This window comes from Ascaphus truei, chromosome 4, assembly GCF_040206685.1.
Source record: "Ascaphus truei isolate aAscTru1 chromosome 4, aAscTru1.hap1, whole genome shotgun sequence".
Taxonomy (NCBI): domain Eukaryota; kingdom Metazoa; phylum Chordata; class Amphibia; order Anura; family Ascaphidae; genus Ascaphus; species Ascaphus truei.
The window spans coordinates 169216782-169234921 of record NC_134486.1 but is presented as its reverse complement, the minus strand read 5'-3'; the positions used below and the strand labels follow the sequence as shown (position 1 = coordinate 169234921).

Below are 18140 nucleotides of genomic sequence, written 5' to 3'. Positions count from 1 at the left end.
GCGTTTCAGCTCCGGAGACCCCCTGCTACGATACTGTAATGTTTAAAATTAAATAAACCCCCCGTGATCGCCTATGAGAGGTGCGCAGTTAGTGACTGATTCAGCCTCTTACTGCGCGTCTATTACAGAGAGGCAGATCCCGGCAGGATTCACACAGCAGGGACCCCTGCTGTGTTTATCCGATGGGCCGTTTGCAGCGGCAAAACTTGTGAATATATCGCAGCCTACACGCGGCACAACACAAAATGTACCCAGGTAAATGTTCGGATAATGGCCGCTGCATCTGTAGTAGTTACCAACTATTTGTCTTTTCCACCAAATTTCCCTGGTTCCAATTACAAGCACGCAAAAAAATAAATACAAATTCAATGGTGCAGGTTCCTGATTTAAATGAGATTTAGATGTAAAGACTAATTAAACTGCATAACTTAAGCATTTTATGCAGCCATGCCCCAATTACTTACTGTGACATCATGGTCATGGCACATTCAATGGGTGTCATCAACTTCCTGATCACATCCTCAGTGAGCAGCTCAGGGCAGTGAGCAACAAAACTCTGCATAGCTTGAAAAAAAGTCAATGTTTCATCAAAATATATTAACATAGATGATTCATGATTTAGTCTGCTGTACAAATGGAAAACATTTAATTAATGGCATTTATAGATCCAACTGAAACATTACTGAAATTAAAAAAACGTGTGTATAATACACAAAACAATGTGTATACTATACATTTATACACACATATATACATACATATACACATATATATATACACATATATATATATATATATATATATATATATATACACATACAGGCATACCCCGCTTTAACATACGCAATGGGACCGGAGCATGTATGTAAAGTGAAAATGTACTTAAAGTGAAGCACTATTTTTTTTCCACTTTACGATGCATGTACTGTTCTGCAGACATCATATATATGCATAACTAATGTCAATAATGCATTTGTAACCAAAATAAATACAGTAGGCTTTATAGAAAGAAAATCTTTAATGTCAGCTAATTTTTTCTTACTAGTGCCCCCACAAAATACATACTAAAAAAACCCATCCCTCTAAATACATGTAACCCCACCCCGCCAATACAGTACATATTAAAAATGCCCCCGCCAATACATATTAAAAATGCCCCCGCCAATACATTTTTAAAAGACCCACACCGCCTCAATACATTTTTAAAAGACCCCCCCCCCTATAAATATTTTTAAAAAATCAGGCCGCACGGGTAAAATCATATCTCCTCCAGCACCCCTCATATCACCCTCCCCTGCATCTCCCTCATATCACCCCCCCCCCTGCATCTCCCTCATATCACCCCCCCTGCATCTCCCTCATATCACCTCCCCCTGCATCTCCCTCATATCACCTCCCCTGCATCTCCCTCATATCACCTCCCCCTGCATCTCCCTCATATCACCTCCCCCTGCATCTCCCTCATATCACCTCCCCCTGCATCTCCCTCATATCACCTCCCCCTGCATCTCCCTCATATCACCTCCCCCTGCATCTCCCTCATATCACCTAACCCTGCATCTCCCTCATATCACCTCCCCCTGCATCTCCCTCATATCACCCCCCCTGCATCTCCCTCATATCAACCCCCCCCTGCATCTCCCTCATATTACCACCCTCATATCATCCCCCCTGCATCTCCCTCATATCACCCCCCCTGCATCTCCCTCATATCAACCCCCCCCTGCATCTCCCTCATATTACCACCCTCATATCATCCCCCCTGCATCTCCCTCATATCACCCCCCCTGCATCTCCCTCATATCACCCCCCCTGCATCTCCCTCATATCACTTCCCACCTGCATCTCCCTCACATCACCCCCCACCTGCATGTACCTCACATCACCCCCCACTTGCATGTCCCTCACATCACCCCCCACCTGCATGTCCCTCACACATCACCCCCCACCTGCATGTACCTCACATCACCACCCACCTGCATGTCCCTTACATCACCCCCCACCTGCATGTCCCTCACACATCACCCCCCACCTGCATGTCTCACATCCCCCCCCCACCTGCATGTACCTCACATCACCCCCCACCTGCATGTCCCTCACACATCACCCCCAACTGCATGTCTCACATCCCCCCCTCACCCACCTGCACGTACCTCACATCACCCCCCACCTGCATGTCCCTCACACATCACCCCCACCTGCATGTCTCACATCCCCCCCCACCTGCATGTACCTCACATCACCCCCCACTTGCATGTCCCTCACATCACCCCCCCCCGATGTCCCTCACATCACCCCCCCACCCCATGTCCCTCATATCACCCCCCCATGTCCCTCAATATCACACCACCCCCTGCATGTCCCTCTTCCCTTTCTTTCCCTACCTCAAGCAGCGTGCAGGTTGCGGGCGGCAGAAGCATGGCAGTCAGAGGCGGCACACGCACGCTAGAGCGCGGCTCTGAGCGGGCTCGGGGGAGTGATCGGAAGAACCGAGGGGGGGGGGGGGGGGGGGGGAGTAATCGGAAGAACCGGGGGGGCTCGGGGGAGTGATCGGAAGAACCGAGGGGGGGGGGGGGGAGTAATCGGAAGAACCGGGGGGGCTCAGGGGAGTGATCGGAAGAACCGAGGGGGGGGGGGGAGTAATCGGAATAGCCAGGGAGAGGGTAAGGTGACCGGAAGAGCCAGGGAAAGAGGGAGGGGGGCGGGGGGTGATCGGAATAGCCAGGAAGAGGGGAAGGTGATTGGAAGAGCCGGGGAGAGGATGAACCGGGGAACAGAAGAGCTGGGGGAGCCGGGGAACGGAAGGGCTGGGGGAGCCAGGTGAAGAAAGAGCCGGGGAGAGGAAGAGAGGGCACACCGCCACAGCACGCACACGCCGCCCCCTGGTGTCCGTACTCGCGAAGCACGCGTACGTACACAGGGGGTAAGGTGCAATTAAAAAAAAATGTACGTACTTGCGAGTGTACGTAAAGCGAGTGTATGTAAAACGGGGTATGCCTGTATACACATACATATATACACACACACATGCATACATCTTTATAGCGCCCATCCAAGTACATAGCGCTTTGCAGTAGTAATACACCTGACATCATAATAAGATACATGATAGGAATAAAAGTAGACATTAGGAAAAGGAGTCCTTTCCCCGAACAGCTTACAATGCTTACATATTTAAATACAGGTCTATTTTTTTATTTATTTTTTATTACTCAGACTAGACCCATATTAGGCTGTGATACCTTTTAGCGGACAAAGAGTTTTTCATAGATTAAGTTAGTGTACAGAGGTTTAATTTTCATTGTACACTAGAAAAATAAACTTTTGAAGTTTCGAAAGCTCTGTACATTATAATTTCATCTATGGAGGACTCTGTTTTTCCACTAAAAAAGGTATCACAGCCTACAACACATTTACACTTCTCCAGCACCAATGCGGCTACTAAAACGTTGAACTATAGAATTACCCAATTAAACATCAATTCATTTTTATTCCTAAGTCGGACTGCACCAATAAGGAAATCGGGGGTGTACCATCCTGCTTCTTACCACAGAGAGCTCCAGCGCGACCTTCCAGAGTCACCTGCCAAGTAAAAGAGTCTCCTCTGGCTTTCTCTGCCTCCAACTCTTTTAAGGAACGAGGAAACACATTTCGCCAAAGCAGAAGCATCTTAGGGAGATGGTATCGCACAACTGAGGGGCCTGTGTAAGTTTGAGACAAGAAATTGGTGAGAAGCCATAGGGACTATAGCAATGGACTGTGAACGGAAAGGATGTGAGCAGACAAGACTTGTCTCCATGTATGTTTGGCAAGGATATGACAAGCTTTTACTACAGAGAAGAACAAAAACAAACAAGTACTCACAACACTCACATTTATTTGTAAAAATGCGGGGACTATGGGGAGCTAAATAAGAGGGAGCTTTAGACGGTATAACCAGTGCAGTACTCAGCTTACAGCAGCCCATCTATTCAGGTTCTGAGAGAGAGTGTTAGCTTGATGATAAATCCAAAGGAAGTAGGTTTATGGATCAGGCACCACATTATATTATCACTAACCCAACTACTCTGTTCCCAAAAAGCGCCTATGAGCGATGCACACTTTTCCATTATCCTTTTCTATTATTCCAAGTTACAGAAATTCAACTTTTGCCATAGAAATGAGTTACATAGCAAGACAGGGATTCATCCGGCTGTGATGCAATTACCAACGGATTGGGGTGCGATACCCCGATGAACCCCAGCCAAAGGCAGGTATTCCTTGTGCTTGGTTTCTACTTTGTGCATCTCTCAAACAGGAAGGGTACAGAGAAGATGCAGAGCAGCGTACGTACCTAATGTCATTAGAGCTCCAAGCAATAGCCATCCAGCCTGCGTGCGTTATAACGATAGTCTGCTATTTTGTGAAGCAGTGCGTAACAAGTCTTCGGCTATGCTGACAACCATCTGCAACAACAAAATCAAAATAATGAGACGGACTTCATACAGTATACAGATTGGCAACAGTAATACTCAGGAACCAGAATAACCTTCACTAAACTGCTGCAGTGCATAATAGCATGTGTTGGATTGCTTAGAATGGGTTTAGTTGCCATGGAAGTGAAGAGACCTAGAACATGAGCACAAAGTAGATTGCATTTGAGAAATAACTTGGAAATTAGGTCAGAAAGGTGAGGAAGGGATGTAGATTGGCAATATTGCAGAAATGGAAACAAAATTTGGCGAGGTACCGATTGTGAGGGGTGAGGGAGGAGTACAAAAATGACACCCGTGCATCTAGCTTGGAGTCTACAAAGTATAGTGGAGACTTACAATTCAATTGAGAAATTAGGTACAGATGTAGGGTTAGAAGGAAGGGAACTGATAAGCTCTGTTTTTGACATGTTAGGTTAGAGATGATAATGGGACATCCACGAGCAAATAGCAGAAAAACAGTTACACACAATTGGAATGAAAGAGGAGAGGTCAGGAGATGAGAGGATTGAGAGAGAAAATTGTAGAGGGGGGGGTGAGGGGAGAAGATGGGAGACTTTCTCCTTGGTAACTGGTGTGGATGTGGCTTGACAAAGTCGTGTCGAATAGCGTTGATTTCATCTCTAAAGTGGTTAGCTAGATATAGAGCTATAAGGCCAGAAGTGGGACCTTGGGTGGAAGGACAAAGAGAGTTGAAAGTTGAAAACAGACATTGTGAATTGGTGGATAGTAGATATGTGAGAGTAAAAGTAGTTTTGTTTAGAAAGGATTTGGGCAGAATTACAGGCAAAGAGAATTAATTTGCGGTGCATAAATCAGCTTTAGAGAGTGATTTCCTCCATTGACATTTAGTGAGGGAACAGAGACGACAGAACATAATATTAAGCAAGTAACCATCACAATGTGAAGCAGAGCTGGACAACCGCTCAGAGACCAAAGAATGAGGTCAAAGAGGAAATAAGAGGAAGCTGGAGTATTAGGGTTATCAATAGGAATATTAAAGTCTGCTAGAATGAGTGAGGAAGTCAGGAATGAGCAGGAGTGGAAGCCAGGCAACAAAATTGTCTGCAATACGGAGAGACAGGGGAGTGTTTTTTTCAAATGAGGGTAACGAGAGGGAAGGACAAGGGGGTATTACTTGGAAAGTGCATCAATGAGAGAGAAGAAGGCCTCCTCCACCATGTCTGCTCCCTGGTCAGGGGTATGACTAAAGGAAAGGCCACTGTAAGACAGTGCAGCAGGTGAGATAGTAACAGGTGGCGTTAGCCAAGTTTCAGTAATGTCTATTAGGCTGAACGAGTACGGTATATACACATATAAATACAGGCATACCCCGTTTTACGTACACCCGCTTTACGTACACTCGCAAGTACGTACATTTATTTTTAGTTACACCATACCCCTTTGTACGTACGCATGCTTCGTGAGTACGGACACCAGGGGGCGGCGTGCGTGCGTGCGCACCTCTCATCAATACTGCAACCTCCTTCATTGTGGTCCCTAACTGAGTGGGAGTGCAGGTAAGGGGTAAGGGGGAACGGGGCCAGATGGCAGGGGGAACGGGGAGATCGGGCGCACCATCAATCAGCTGCTATAGCAGTGATTCCGCCCGCACTGCAGCTCCTGGCTTTTCTCCCTCCGCTCTCCTCCTCCCTTCTCCCTCCTCCCTCCTCCCTCCTCAGAGCTCGCTCTAGCCTGCTGCTGCTGTAGAATGGAACTTTGCATGTGAGTTACAGGCTACGGGGAGGAGGAGGAGGTGCTCTTCTACTGCATTCTGTGCTTGTGTGTGTGTCTGTCTGTGTGTGTGTGTTTCTGTGTCTGTGTGTGTGTGTTTCTGTGTCTGTCTGTGTGTGTGTGTGTGTGTCTGTGTGTGTGTGTGTCTGTCTGAGTGTGTGTGTCTGTCTGAGTGTGTGTGTGTGTGTGTCTGAGTGTGTGTGTCTGCCTGAGTGTCTGAGTGTGTCTATCTGAGTGTGTGTGTGTCTATCTGAGTGTATGTGTGTCTGAGTGTGTGTGTGTGTCTATCTGAGTGTGTGTGTGTCTATCTGAGTGTGTGTGTGTCTGTCTGAGTGTGTGTGTGTCTGTCTGAGTGTGTGTGTGTCTGTCTGAGTGTGTGTGTGTCTGTCTGAGTGTGTGTGTGTCTGTCTGAGTGTGTGTGTGTCTGTCTGAGTGTGTGTGTGTCTGTCTGAGTGTGTGTGTGTGTGTGTCTGTCTGAGTGTGTGTGTGTGTGTCTGTCTGAGTGTGTGTGTGTGTGTCTGTCTGAGTGTGTGTGTGTGTGTGTGTCTGAGTGTGTGTGTGTGTGTGTCTGAGTGTGTGTGTGTGTGTGTCTGAGTGTGTGTGTGTGTGTGTCTGTCTGCGTGTGTGTGTCTGTCTGCGTGTGTGTGTCTGTCTGCGTGTGTGTGTCTGTCTGCGTGTGTGTGTCTGTCTGCGTGTGTGTGTCTGTCTGCGTGTGTGTGCCTGTCTGTCTGCGCGTGTCTGCGCGTGTGTCTGCGCGTGTGTCTGCGCGTGTGTCTGCACGTGTGTCTGCACGTGTGTCTGTGTCTGAGTGCGTGCGTGTGTCTGTGTCTGAGTGCACGTGCGTGCGTGACTAAGTGCGTGTGCATGCGTGACTGAGTGAGAGTGCGTGAGAGATTGTGTGACTGAGGGAGTGCGTGAGAGATTGTGTGACTGAGGGAGTGCGTGAGAGATTGTGTGACTGAGGGAGTGCGTGAGAGATTGTGTGACTGAGGGAGTGCGTGAGAGATTGTGTGACAGAGGGAGTGTGTGCGTGACTGAGGGAGTGCGTGCAAGCCAAGCTGATCAAGGACCTGAGTAAGGCCGTGCGTATAGTGCCGGCGATGCCACCCAAAAACAAACACATTGCTGCCGCCGCCGCGTGCGCTTATAGTAAGCGCGAGAGCGGCAATGCGACGGAGCAGACTTTGGAAGCCGGGAATATTTGATTTTCAAGGGCTGTCACCTCATGTGACAGCCCCTGAACAAATCAAATGCCCGGGAGCATATAACTTTCGCTAGCTATGATGGGTGATGTCGCCGGTCGCGGGCACTATACGCACGGCCTAAGGAAGCACAGCATTGTAAAACACTGTACAGTACTGTACAGTATTGTACTGTACTGTTTTCACCAAAGTCACAAAAAATAAGTCCCAAAAATATATCAGTCAGTCAAATAAATGCACCTCACCTTCATGCCCTTTCAGTAAAAATACTGTACAGTAGAAGATATGCCCTCTCCTTCATCCTTCCTACATATTTTTAAAATAATTTTCCATTCATCCATGTTGTATCTGTCAGCACATAAGAAAAATCAGCTGACATTAAAGATTTTATTTCAATAAAGCCTACTGTATTTATTTTGGTTACAAATGCATTATTTACATCAGTTATGCACATATATGATGTTTGCAGTACAGTACATGCATTGTAAAGTGGAAAAAAGGTAGTGCTTCACTATAAGTACATTTTCACTTTACATACATGCTCCGGTCCCATTGCGTATATTAAAGCGGGGTATGCCTGTACACACATGCACAGACACACAGTTTGTGAGAGACATAAACAATGAGCAATATTTACCAAGCGGTGCTAAGCTGCAAGGCTTACAGTAACCTAGTAATTATGGCCCATTAAGTATTGAAAGACCAGATACATTTTGTTTCTTACCTTTCCTTTGGCGTGAGGAATACCCAAAGGACACTGATGTACACCGCCTAGTAGAGCAGCCATTGCAAAGCTGTAACCGCTAACCGCTTCAGGGGAATTCTTCAAGTTGTTTAGTCTTTCTACACACCTGTCCAGCAGCGGTGTAAGCTGAAAGGGTAGTGCCACAGCAACACAGCGCAGGCACCATGCAGCTGCGAGTCTGGCTGCCATGCTGGGGTGAAGGAGGACAGACGTCACTGTGTCCAAAAGTCCTAAATACAAACGGCAAAAGGTTGAAACACTTCATAGCAGTGCAAAGGGGAAACACGAAGACAAACTGCACTCACATGGTAGTTTCAGCTTTATGTGCTAAGCAGTTTTCTTGATTTGGCTTGTTTTAAAAATAGCCTTTGGGGCAACGCAGGTGTAGGCTGAAGAGGTTCAACATAGAGGGGTGTTAGGCCAAATAACAGGTGGATTCTCATATTTCTTCATATCCTCTTAAGGACTTTAGCATGTGAGAACGTATTTAAGTTTTCTGTTTTTATCCCATTATTTTCTGAAACGGTCTTTGAAACGCTTTTTCTTTAAACAATCACTATATATATATATATATATATATAACAAAAGAAACAGCGCACAATCCTAGGGCATTACCAGAAAAATTGGATTTATTATAAAAAGTAGGGGGGAAGACAATGCCCACTTACAAGATGGATTAAATAGAAATCACATAAAGGTTTCTTTATAACTGTGTGGTGGTACGGCTTTAAATGCCCACCGCCAGCTGAGGGAACCTCCGGATTGTAGCCCGAGACACCATCTGCCTCTCGGGCTACGACACACACACACACACACACACACGCACGCACACACGCATGCACGCACGAACGTGTAACCTTTCCACTCCAAAATGTTGTCCGATATGGAGAACTGGTTGAAGGGTCCCTGTGTGTACAGGTCAACGTAAGAGCAGAATGCACAATAAAAATATTCATTACTATTACTGTACTAAATTAAACTGATGCCAGGGAAACCACAATGCAGGTTTCAATCACTAAATGAATGGTAAAAGCAATTATTTGGAGATGTGGTGCAGGCTTGGGAGACGAAGCAAAACAAAAACACACACCTCAAAAATGACTAGTTTAGAAGCCTGCTTCCATTATTTAGACTTTTAAGGATATTTTAGCAAAGAATTACAATGTACGTCTTGCTTTCTAATACATCCACACTATTACTGCCCTCACTTACAGAACAGGTACCTTGAGTAAAGTTCGGTAGTAGAATTCAGAGTTGATAATGGTATTATAGAACTCCAGGGTTATCACTTTGTAGGATGTATTAACCATCTCTTAACATTTGAGAATTCATGTATGTGCAGCCATGTAAGTTTTTCATGGCAGGGACTACCCAATCACATTGTTTTCAAAATGATTTATTGTTGACACTGTTACTAGCCAAAGTTGTATTTTTCATTTCCAAAAATGCTAAAAAATAAAACTCTGCTTCATTGTTGTACAGAAGTAGAAAATAATACACACAAGATGTTAATGGCTATTTTTTACTTTCTAGGCTATGTACGGCTGCTTATAGGTTTATACATATTGCAGAACAAACCTGTGTAACGCCAACTCTCACTTCTCGACTGATTGATCCTCCGCCTTTCAACATTTCTCCTCCACTCTTAAGGAATCCGGAGCCTCCCCGCAGAAATCCTGTGGCCATAAGTTCCAACACCTCCTCTAACGTGGCCCTCTTAACATTCTGTCGCATGACTTTAGTGAATAAGATAAAAAGTAAAACAAAACAAATTAAAAAAGTTCCAACACCTCCTCTAACGTGGCCCTCTTAACATTCTGTCGCATGACTTTAGTGAATAAGATAAAAAGTAAAACAAAACAAATTAAAAAAAAAAATCTAACTTGAAATGTACAGGTCATTGACGATGGCATTAGGAATGGAGCTCTTGTAGAGAAATAGAGATGTGCAAGGACAGCTGTCTAGGGATTTACACTAATAGTGTCTTCATCCCTCATTGGACTCTGGCTTTACTGCTGGGTTTCCTAATCCAAGAAGAAGTTTGATGCTTTGTTATTAAGCCGCACATGGCAAGACTCTACAATAATGAATTTCTGAGAGATTTCTCCTTGACCACTGGAATTTTACTAGAAGTACTTTGCTGGTTACTGACTGGGGATTTTGGTTATTCCCACCCACCTTCTGTACGAGTCCTAATGAATGCAACCGAGCTGCTGTAAACCTACCTGTTGCTTGCTTTGGCATTAATGCCGTGGCCATAACCGTTCCCAAGAGTTTAGAAACTGCGACTCTCACTCCATAGATGGAGCCTTCTAAGGCCTTAAAACAAAGTGTTGCTACGTTCTCCAGCTCGGCTGTCCACATGAAAACGGCCTCGGTCTGCAGCTCCAGCAGGCACTGCGAAAAAAAAACATTACTTAAGTAATAATCTCCGAAGAACAGGGCATTACTGGCCAATAATTCCCTGGCTGGAAGAGTTGAAGGCCCGAGGCGCAGCCAAGGGACTTTAACCCAGACAGGGCATTATTGGCCAGTAATACCATGTTCTGAGGGGATTATTACTATTATAGGCTAAATGTAGGCTAATTATGTTTTCTTTACATTTTTCATAAAAAAAGATAGGACACTTTTGTAGTCATATTGATTTTTATCAGCATGATCATCTACATTCTTATGTTTTTACTGCAAGTTTATTAAAAGAAAATTGTACATACACACAACCACCCTTTATAAATACACACACACACACACACACACACACACACACACACACACACACACACACACACACACACACACACACACAGCAGCCCCCCCTATACACACAAACACACTCTGCAACCCCCCTCTATACGGAAACACACTCTGCAGTCCCCCCTCCTGTACACCCACAAACACACACAGCAATGCCCCCTGTAAACCCACAAAACTGCAGAGACACACACACATACCAAAACACACTCAACTCGTATTAACTCAATACGGCATAAACTGCAATACTAGGCAAGCTCCACAGGCAGCGAAAGGGTTACATTTAAAATGTTGAGCATTTCTATATAGCCACTTCATAAATCTGTTCCTGATCAACCCCATCCATAGAGGAGGAGCATAAATAAGTCTCAAATACCTTTTTTGTGCTCAAATTCAGTTTTAATGATCAGTACACTTAAGCCTTAAAGAATTTTACTGAGTTTTTAATGAAAAAAAAAAAAGGCACCTTTACAACAAATGTGAAAATTGAATATTCTCTAAAAGTAAAGTAGTAGAAGACTATGAGGCTTATTTGATAAGCTCCAAAGCACACCGATGTTGAAGTCTCTGGCATATATGGTTTAGTACTAAATTAAAAAATCTAACCCACGTGAATAATTGCGATAGGTATAATATCTGACATACTGTTGAACAATTATATCCAATAGTGTCTTTAGTATGTTGGTTCTTTCTTCAGAAATTACGAAGATACCTCTCAGATCTTAAGCTTAAATGCAACAATATGCAGGTAGTCTTTGTTATCCAACGTTTCTCTTTTGCAACAAATGGAATATCCAACGCTTTACAATGCAACCCTAAGGGCCGGTTTTTTAAGCCAGAATGCGTTATCCGATGCCTGAATGCGTTATCCAACGCTCACCCCCACTGATTAACATGGGACTCACTTTACAACGGTTTTACAATCCAACGCTACTTCCAGAACGGATTCCGTTGGATAACCGAGGACTGCCTGTACATGTATAATTACTTTCGTTCTACAATTGCTATTTAAATCTGAATAAAATACTGCTTTTTCACCAGCACAAAATGGTCATTTGCTACAAATTTGAGATAAAGCTACAAGTATCATCAGAAAATCATAAAAAGATTGACTACCCATTTGGAAGTTCATTAGTTATGTTATCAAGCAAACACAATAATATCCATTTAGTATTGCTTTGCATGATTGTCTACACCAGTGATTTTCAACCAGGGTTTCGTGGAACCCCGGGGTTCGCGAGCACCCCTCAGGGGTTCCACAGCCGCCAGGGGGGGGGGAGAGCTGGGAGAACTCTCCTATGCTGTCCCAGGGCCCCGCGGCGGAACCCCCACATAGCAAGGACCCGGCGGCTACGGAGCTCAGCAGCAGCCACACGGTCACTGCTATCCTTCCTCTCCCTGTGTCGGAAGTCGTGTCAACTTCCTGCTGACAGGGGGGAGAGGAAGGATCAGGCAAGAGCACGCAGCTCCCTCAAAGAGAGAGAGAGAGGGGTGTGTCAGTCTCTGTGTGTCAGTGTTAGAGCACGTGTCAAAGAGTGTGTGTGTGTAAGCGAGAGAGGGAGTGTGTGTGTGTATGCGAGTGGGGGAGTGTGTGTGTAAGCGAGTGGGGAATGTTAGCGAGTTGCAGAGTGTATGTGTTTGTATAAGCAAGTGGGGGAGTGTGTGTCAGCGAGTGGGGGGAGTGTGTGTGTGTAAGCGAGTGGGGGAGTGTGTGTAAGCGAATGGGGGAGTGTGTGTGTAAGCGAATGGGGGAATGTGTGTGTAAGCACATGGGGGAGTGTGTGTGTGTAAGCGAGTGGGGGAGTGTGTGTGTGTGTGTGTAAGCGAGTGGGGGAGTTTGTGGGTGTATGCGAGTAGGGAAGTGTGTGTGTGTGTGTGTATGAGAGTGGGGGAGTATGTGGGTGTATGCGAGTGGGGGAGTATGTGGGTGTATGCGAGTGGAGGAGTATGTGGTTGTATAAGCGAGTGGGGGAGTGTGTGTAATGGGGGAGTGTGTGTGTAAGCGAGTTGGGGAGTGTGTGTGTGTAAGCGAGCGGGGGAGTGTGTGTGTGTAAGCGATTGGGGGAGTGTGTGTGTGTGTGTAAGCGAGTGGGGGAGTGTGTATAAGCGAAGTTGGGGAGTGTGTGTGTGTAAGCGAGTTGTGGAGTGTGTGTGTGTGTGTAAGAGAGTGGGGTGTGTGTGTAAGCAAGTGGGGGAATGTGTGTAAGCAAGTGGGGGAGTGTGTGTGTAAGCAAGTGGGGGAGTGTGTGTGTAAGAGTAGGGGAGTGTAGGTGTGTGTATAAGCGAGTGGGGGAGTGTGTGTGTATAAGAGAGAGGGTGAGTGTGTGTGTATGCAAGTGAAGGAATGTGTGTGAGCGACTGGGGGAGTGGGTGTGTGAGCAAGTGGGGGAGTGAGTGTGTGAGCAAGCGAGTGAGGAATGTTAGCGAGTTGCGGAGTGTGTGTGTTTGTGTAAGCGAGTGGGGGAGTGTGTGCCAGCGAGTGGGGGGAGTGTGTGTGTATGTGTAAGCGAGTGGGTGAGTGTGTGTGTGTAAGCGAGTGGGGGAGTGTGTGTGTGTAAGCAAATGGGGGAGTTTGTGGGTGTGTAAGCGAGTGGGGGAGTGTGTGGGTGTGTAAGCGAGTGGGGGAGTGTGTGGGTGTATAAGCGAGTGGGGGAGTATGTGGGTGTATAAGCGAGTGGGGGAGTATGTGGGTGTATAAGCGAGTGGGGGAGTATGTGGGTGTGTAAGCGAGTGGGGGAGTGTGTGGGTGTGTAAGCGAGTGGGGGAGTGTGTGGGTGTATAAGCGAGTGGGGGAGTGTGTGGGTGTATAAGCGAGTGGGGGAGTATGTGGGTGTATAAGCGAGTGGGGGAGTATGTGGGTGTGTAAGCGAGTGGGGGAGTGTGTGGGTGTGTAAGCGAGTGGGGGAGTGTGTGGGTGTATAAGCGAGTGGGGGAGTATGTGGGTGTATAAGCGAGTGGGGGAGTATGTGAGTGTATAAGCGAGTGGGGGAGTATGTGGGTGTATAAGCGAGTGGGGGAGTATGTGGGTGTATAAGCGAGTGGGGGAGTATGTGGGTGTATAAGCGAGTGGGGGAGTATGTGGGTGTATAAGCAAGTGGGGGAGTATGTGGGTGTATAAGCGAGTGGGGGAGTGTGTGTGTGTGTGTAAGCGAGTGGAGGAGTGTGTGTAAGCGAATGGGGGAGTGTGTGTGTGTAAGCGAGTTGGGGAGTGAGTGTGTGTAAGCGAGTTGGGGAGTGTGTGTGTAAGCAAGTTCCACAGCCGCCATGGGGGGGGGGAGAGCTGGGAGAACTCTCCTATGCTGTCCCAGGGCCCCGCGGCGGAACCCCCACATAGCAAGGACCCGGCGGCTACGGAGCTCAGCAGCAGCCACACGGTCACTGCTATCCTTCCTCTCCCTGTGTCGGAAGTCGTGTCAACTTCCTGCTGACAGGGGGGAGAGGAAGGATCAGGCAAGAGCACGCAGCTCCCTCAAAGAGAGAGAGAGAGGGGTGTGTCAGTCTCTGTGTGTCACTGTTAGAGCATGTGTCAAAGAGTGTATGTGTGTGTGTGTGTAAGCGAGAGGGGGAGAGTGTGTGTATGCGAGTGGGGGAGTGTGTGTGAGCGAGTGTGTGTGTGTGTGTATGTGAGCAAGTGGGGGAGTGTGTGAGCGAGTGGGGGTGTGTGTGTATGTGAGCAAGTGGGGGAGTGTGTGTGTGAGCGAGTGGGGGAGTGTGCGTGTGTGTGTGTAAGCAAGTGGGGGGTGTGTGTATAAGAGAGAGGGGGAGTGTGTGTGTATGCAAGTGGAGGAATGTGTGTAAGCGAGTGGGGAATGTTATCGAGCTGCGGAGTGTGTGTGTGTGTAAGCGAGTGGGGAATGTTAGCGAGCTGCGGAGTGTGTGTGTGTAAGCGAATGGGGGAATGTGTGTGTGTAAGCGAATGGGGGAATGTGTGTGTGTAAGCGCATGGGGCAGTGTGTGCGTAAGCGAATGGGGGAGTGTGTGTGTAAGCGAGCGGGGGAGTGTGTGGGTGTATGCGAGTGGGGGAGTGTGTGGGTGTATGCGAGCGGGGGAGTGTGTGGGTGTATGCGTGTGGGGGAGTGTGTGGGTGTATGCGAGTGGGGGAGTGTATGGGTGTATGCGTGTGGGGGAGTGTGTGGGTGTATGCGTGTGGGGGAGTATGTGGGTGTATGCGAGTGGGGGAGTATGTGGGTGTATGCGAGTGGGGGAGTATGTGGGTGTATGCGAGTGGGGGAGTATGCGGGTGTATGCGAGTGGGGGAGTATGCGGGTGTATGCGAGTGGGGGAGTATGTGGGTGTATGCGAGTGGGGGACTGTGTGTGTATGCGAGTGGGGGAGTGTGTGGGTGTATGCGAGTGGGGGACTGTGTGTGTATGCGAGTGGGGGAGTGTGTGGGTGTGTAAGCGAGTGGGGGAGTGTGTGGGTGTATAAGCGAGTGGGGGAGTATGTGGGTGTATAAGCGAGTGGGGGAGTATGTGAGTGTATAAGCGAGTGGGGGAGTATGTGGGTGTATAAGCGAGTGGGGGAGTATGTGGGTGTATAAGCGAGTGGGGGAGTATGTGGGTGTATAAGCGAGTGGGGGAGTATGTGGGTGTATAAGCAAGTGGGGGAGTATGTGGGTGTATAAGCGAGTGGGGGAGTGTGTGTGTGTGTGTAAGCGAGTGGAGGAGTGTGTGTAAGCGAATGGGGGAGTGTGTGTGTGTAAGCGAGTTGGGGAGTGAGTGTGTGTAAGCGAGTTGGGGAGTGTGTGTGTAAGCAAGTTCCACAGCCGCCATGGGGGGGGGGAGAGCTGGGAGAACTCTCCTATGCTGTCCCAGGGCCCCGCGGCGGAACCCCCACATAGCAAGGACCCGGCGGCTACGGAGCTCAGCAGCAGCCACACGGTCACTGCTATCCTTCCTCTCCCTGTGTCGGAAGTCGTGTCAACTTCCTGCTGACAGGGGGGAGAGGAAGGATCAGGCAAGAGCACGCAGCTCCCTCAAAGAGAGAGAGAGAGGGGTGTGTCAGTCTCTGTGTGTCACTGTTAGAGCATGTGTCAAAGAGTGTATGTGTGTGTGTGTGTAAGCGAGAGGGGGAGAGTGTGTGTATGCGAGTGGGGGAGTGTGTGTGAGCGAGTGTGTGTGTGTGTGTGTATGTGAGCAAGTGGGGGAGTGTGTGAGCGAGTGGGGGTGTGTGTGTATGTGAGCAAGTGGGGGAGTGTGTGTGTGAGCGAGTGGGGGAGTGTGCGTGTGTGTGTGTAAGCAAGTGGGGGGTGTGTGTATAAGAGAGAGGGGGAGTGTGTGTGTATGCAAGTGGAGGAATGTGTGTAAGCGAGTGGGGAATGTTATCGAGCTGCGGAGTGTGTGTGTGTGTAAGCGAGTGGGGAATGTTAGCGAGCTGCGGAGTGTGTGTGTGTAAGCGAATGGGGGAATGTGTGTGTGTAAGCGAATGGGGGAATGTGTGTGTGTAAGCGCATGGGGCAGTGTGTGCGTAAGCGAATGGGGGAGTGTGTGTGTAAGCGAGCGGGGGAGTGTGTGGGTGTATGCGAGTGGGGGAGTGTGTGGGTGTATGCGAGCGGGGGAGTGTGTGGGTGTATGCGTGTGGGGGAGTGTGTGGGTGTATGCGAGTGGGGGAGTGTATGGGTGTATGCGTGTGGGGGAGTGTGTGGGTGTATGCGTGTGGGGGAGTATGTGGGTGTATGCGAGTGGGGGAGTATGTGGGTGTATGCGAGTGGGGGAGTATGTGGGTGTATGCGAGTGGGGGAGTATGCGGGTGTATGCGAGTGGGGGAGTATGCGGGTGTATGCGAGTGGGGGAGTATGTGGGTGTATGCGAGTGGGGGACTGTGTGTGTATGCGAGTGGGGGAGTGTGTGGGTGTATGCGAGTGGGGGACTGTGTGTGTATGCGAGTGGGGGAGTGTGTGGGTGTATGCGAGTGGGGGAGTATGTGGGTGTATGCGAGTGGGGGAGTATGTGGGTGTATAAGCGAGTGGGGGAGTGTGTGTAAGCGAGTTGGGGAGTGTGTGTGTGTGTGTAAGCGAGTGGGGGAGTGTGTATGCGAGTGGGGGAGTGTGTGTGTATGCGAGTGGGGGAGTGTGTGTGTGGGAGTGTGTGTGTAAGCGAGAGGGGGAGTTTGTGTGTATGCGAGTGGGGGAGTGTGTGTGTGGGAGTGTGTGTGTAAGCGAGAGGGGGAGTGTGTGTGTTTGTGTGTGTAAGAAAGTGGGGGTTTGTGTAAGCAAGTGGGGGAGTGTGTGTGTAAGCAAGTGGGGGAGTGTGTGTGTAAGCAAGTGGGGGAGTGTGTGCGTAAGCGAGTGGGGGAGTGTGTGCGTAAGCGAGTGGGGGAGTTTGTGCGTAAGCGAGTGGGGGAGTTTGTGCGTAAGCGAGTGGGGGACTTTGTGCGTAAGCGAGTGGGGGAGTTTGTGCGTAAGCGAGTGGGGGAGTTTGTGCGTAAGCGAGTGGGGGAGTTTGTGTGTAAGCGAGTGGGGGAGTTTGTGTGTAAGCGAGTGGGGGAGTTTGTGTGTAAGCGAGTGGGGGAGTTTGTGTGTAAGCGAGAGGGGGAGTTTGTGTGTAAGCGAGAGGGGGAGTTTGTGTGTAAGCGAGAGGGGGAGTTTGTGTGTAAGCGAGAGGGGGAGTTTGTGAGTAAGAGAGTGGGGGAGTGTATGTGTAAGCGAGTGGGGGAGTGTATGTGTAAGCGAGTGGGGGAGTGTATGTGTAAGCGAGTGGGGGAGTGTATGTGTAAGCGAGTGGGGGAGTGTGTGTATGCGAGTGGGGAAGTGTGTGTGTAAGCGAGTGGGGGAGTGTGTGTGTGTGTGTGTATGCGAGTGGGGGAGTGTGTGGGTGTATGCGAGTGGGGGAGTGTGTGTATTGTATTGTATGTCTTTATTTATATAGCGCCATTAATGTACATAGCGCTTCACAGTAGTAATACATGTGGTAATCGAATAAATAACAGATAATATAAATAACAGATCATGGGAATAAGTGCTTTAGACAAACATAACATTAAGGAAGAGGAGTCCCTGCCCCGAGGAGCTTACAATCTAATTGGTAGGTAGGGAGAACGTACAGAGACAGTAGGAGGGAGTTCTGGTAAGTGCGTCTGCAGGGGGCCAAGCTTTATGTATCATGTGTTCAGAATGTTCACAGTGCTATTCGTATGCTTCTTTAAGCAAGTGTGTCTTAAGGTGGGTCTTAAAGGTGGATAGAGAGGGTGCTAGTCGGGTACTGAGGGGAAGGGCATTCCAGAGGTGTGGGGCAGTCA

At 48.3% G+C, this 18140-nt stretch overlaps 1 protein-coding gene across 8 annotated transcripts in view; it reads right to left on the bottom strand.

Annotated features, from left to right (window-relative positions):
* Nucleotides 1-4338: 4338 nt before the first annotated feature.
* LOC142493144 (HEAT repeat-containing protein 5B-like) overlaps nt 4339-18140 on the bottom strand; it is a 30491-nt gene continuing 16689 nt past the window's right edge. For 7 of the 8 annotated variants that reach the window (XM_075596699.1, XM_075596696.1, XM_075596701.1 and 4 more), the window contains 4 exons: nt 10379-10550; nt 9732-9889; nt 8133-8383; nt 4339-4445 (listed from right to left, as the gene is read on the bottom strand). In XM_075596699.1, the coding sequence (XP_075452814.1) occupies nt 8366-8383; nt 9732-9889; nt 10379-10550 (348 nt within the window). In that variant the 3' untranslated portion in view covers nt 4339-4445; nt 8133-8365. Of the gene's footprint in view, nt 4446-7653; nt 7757-8132; nt 8384-9731; nt 9890-10378; nt 10551-18140 lie in introns of all 8 variants that reach the window. The other variant, XM_075596697.1, reaches the window with a different exon arrangement.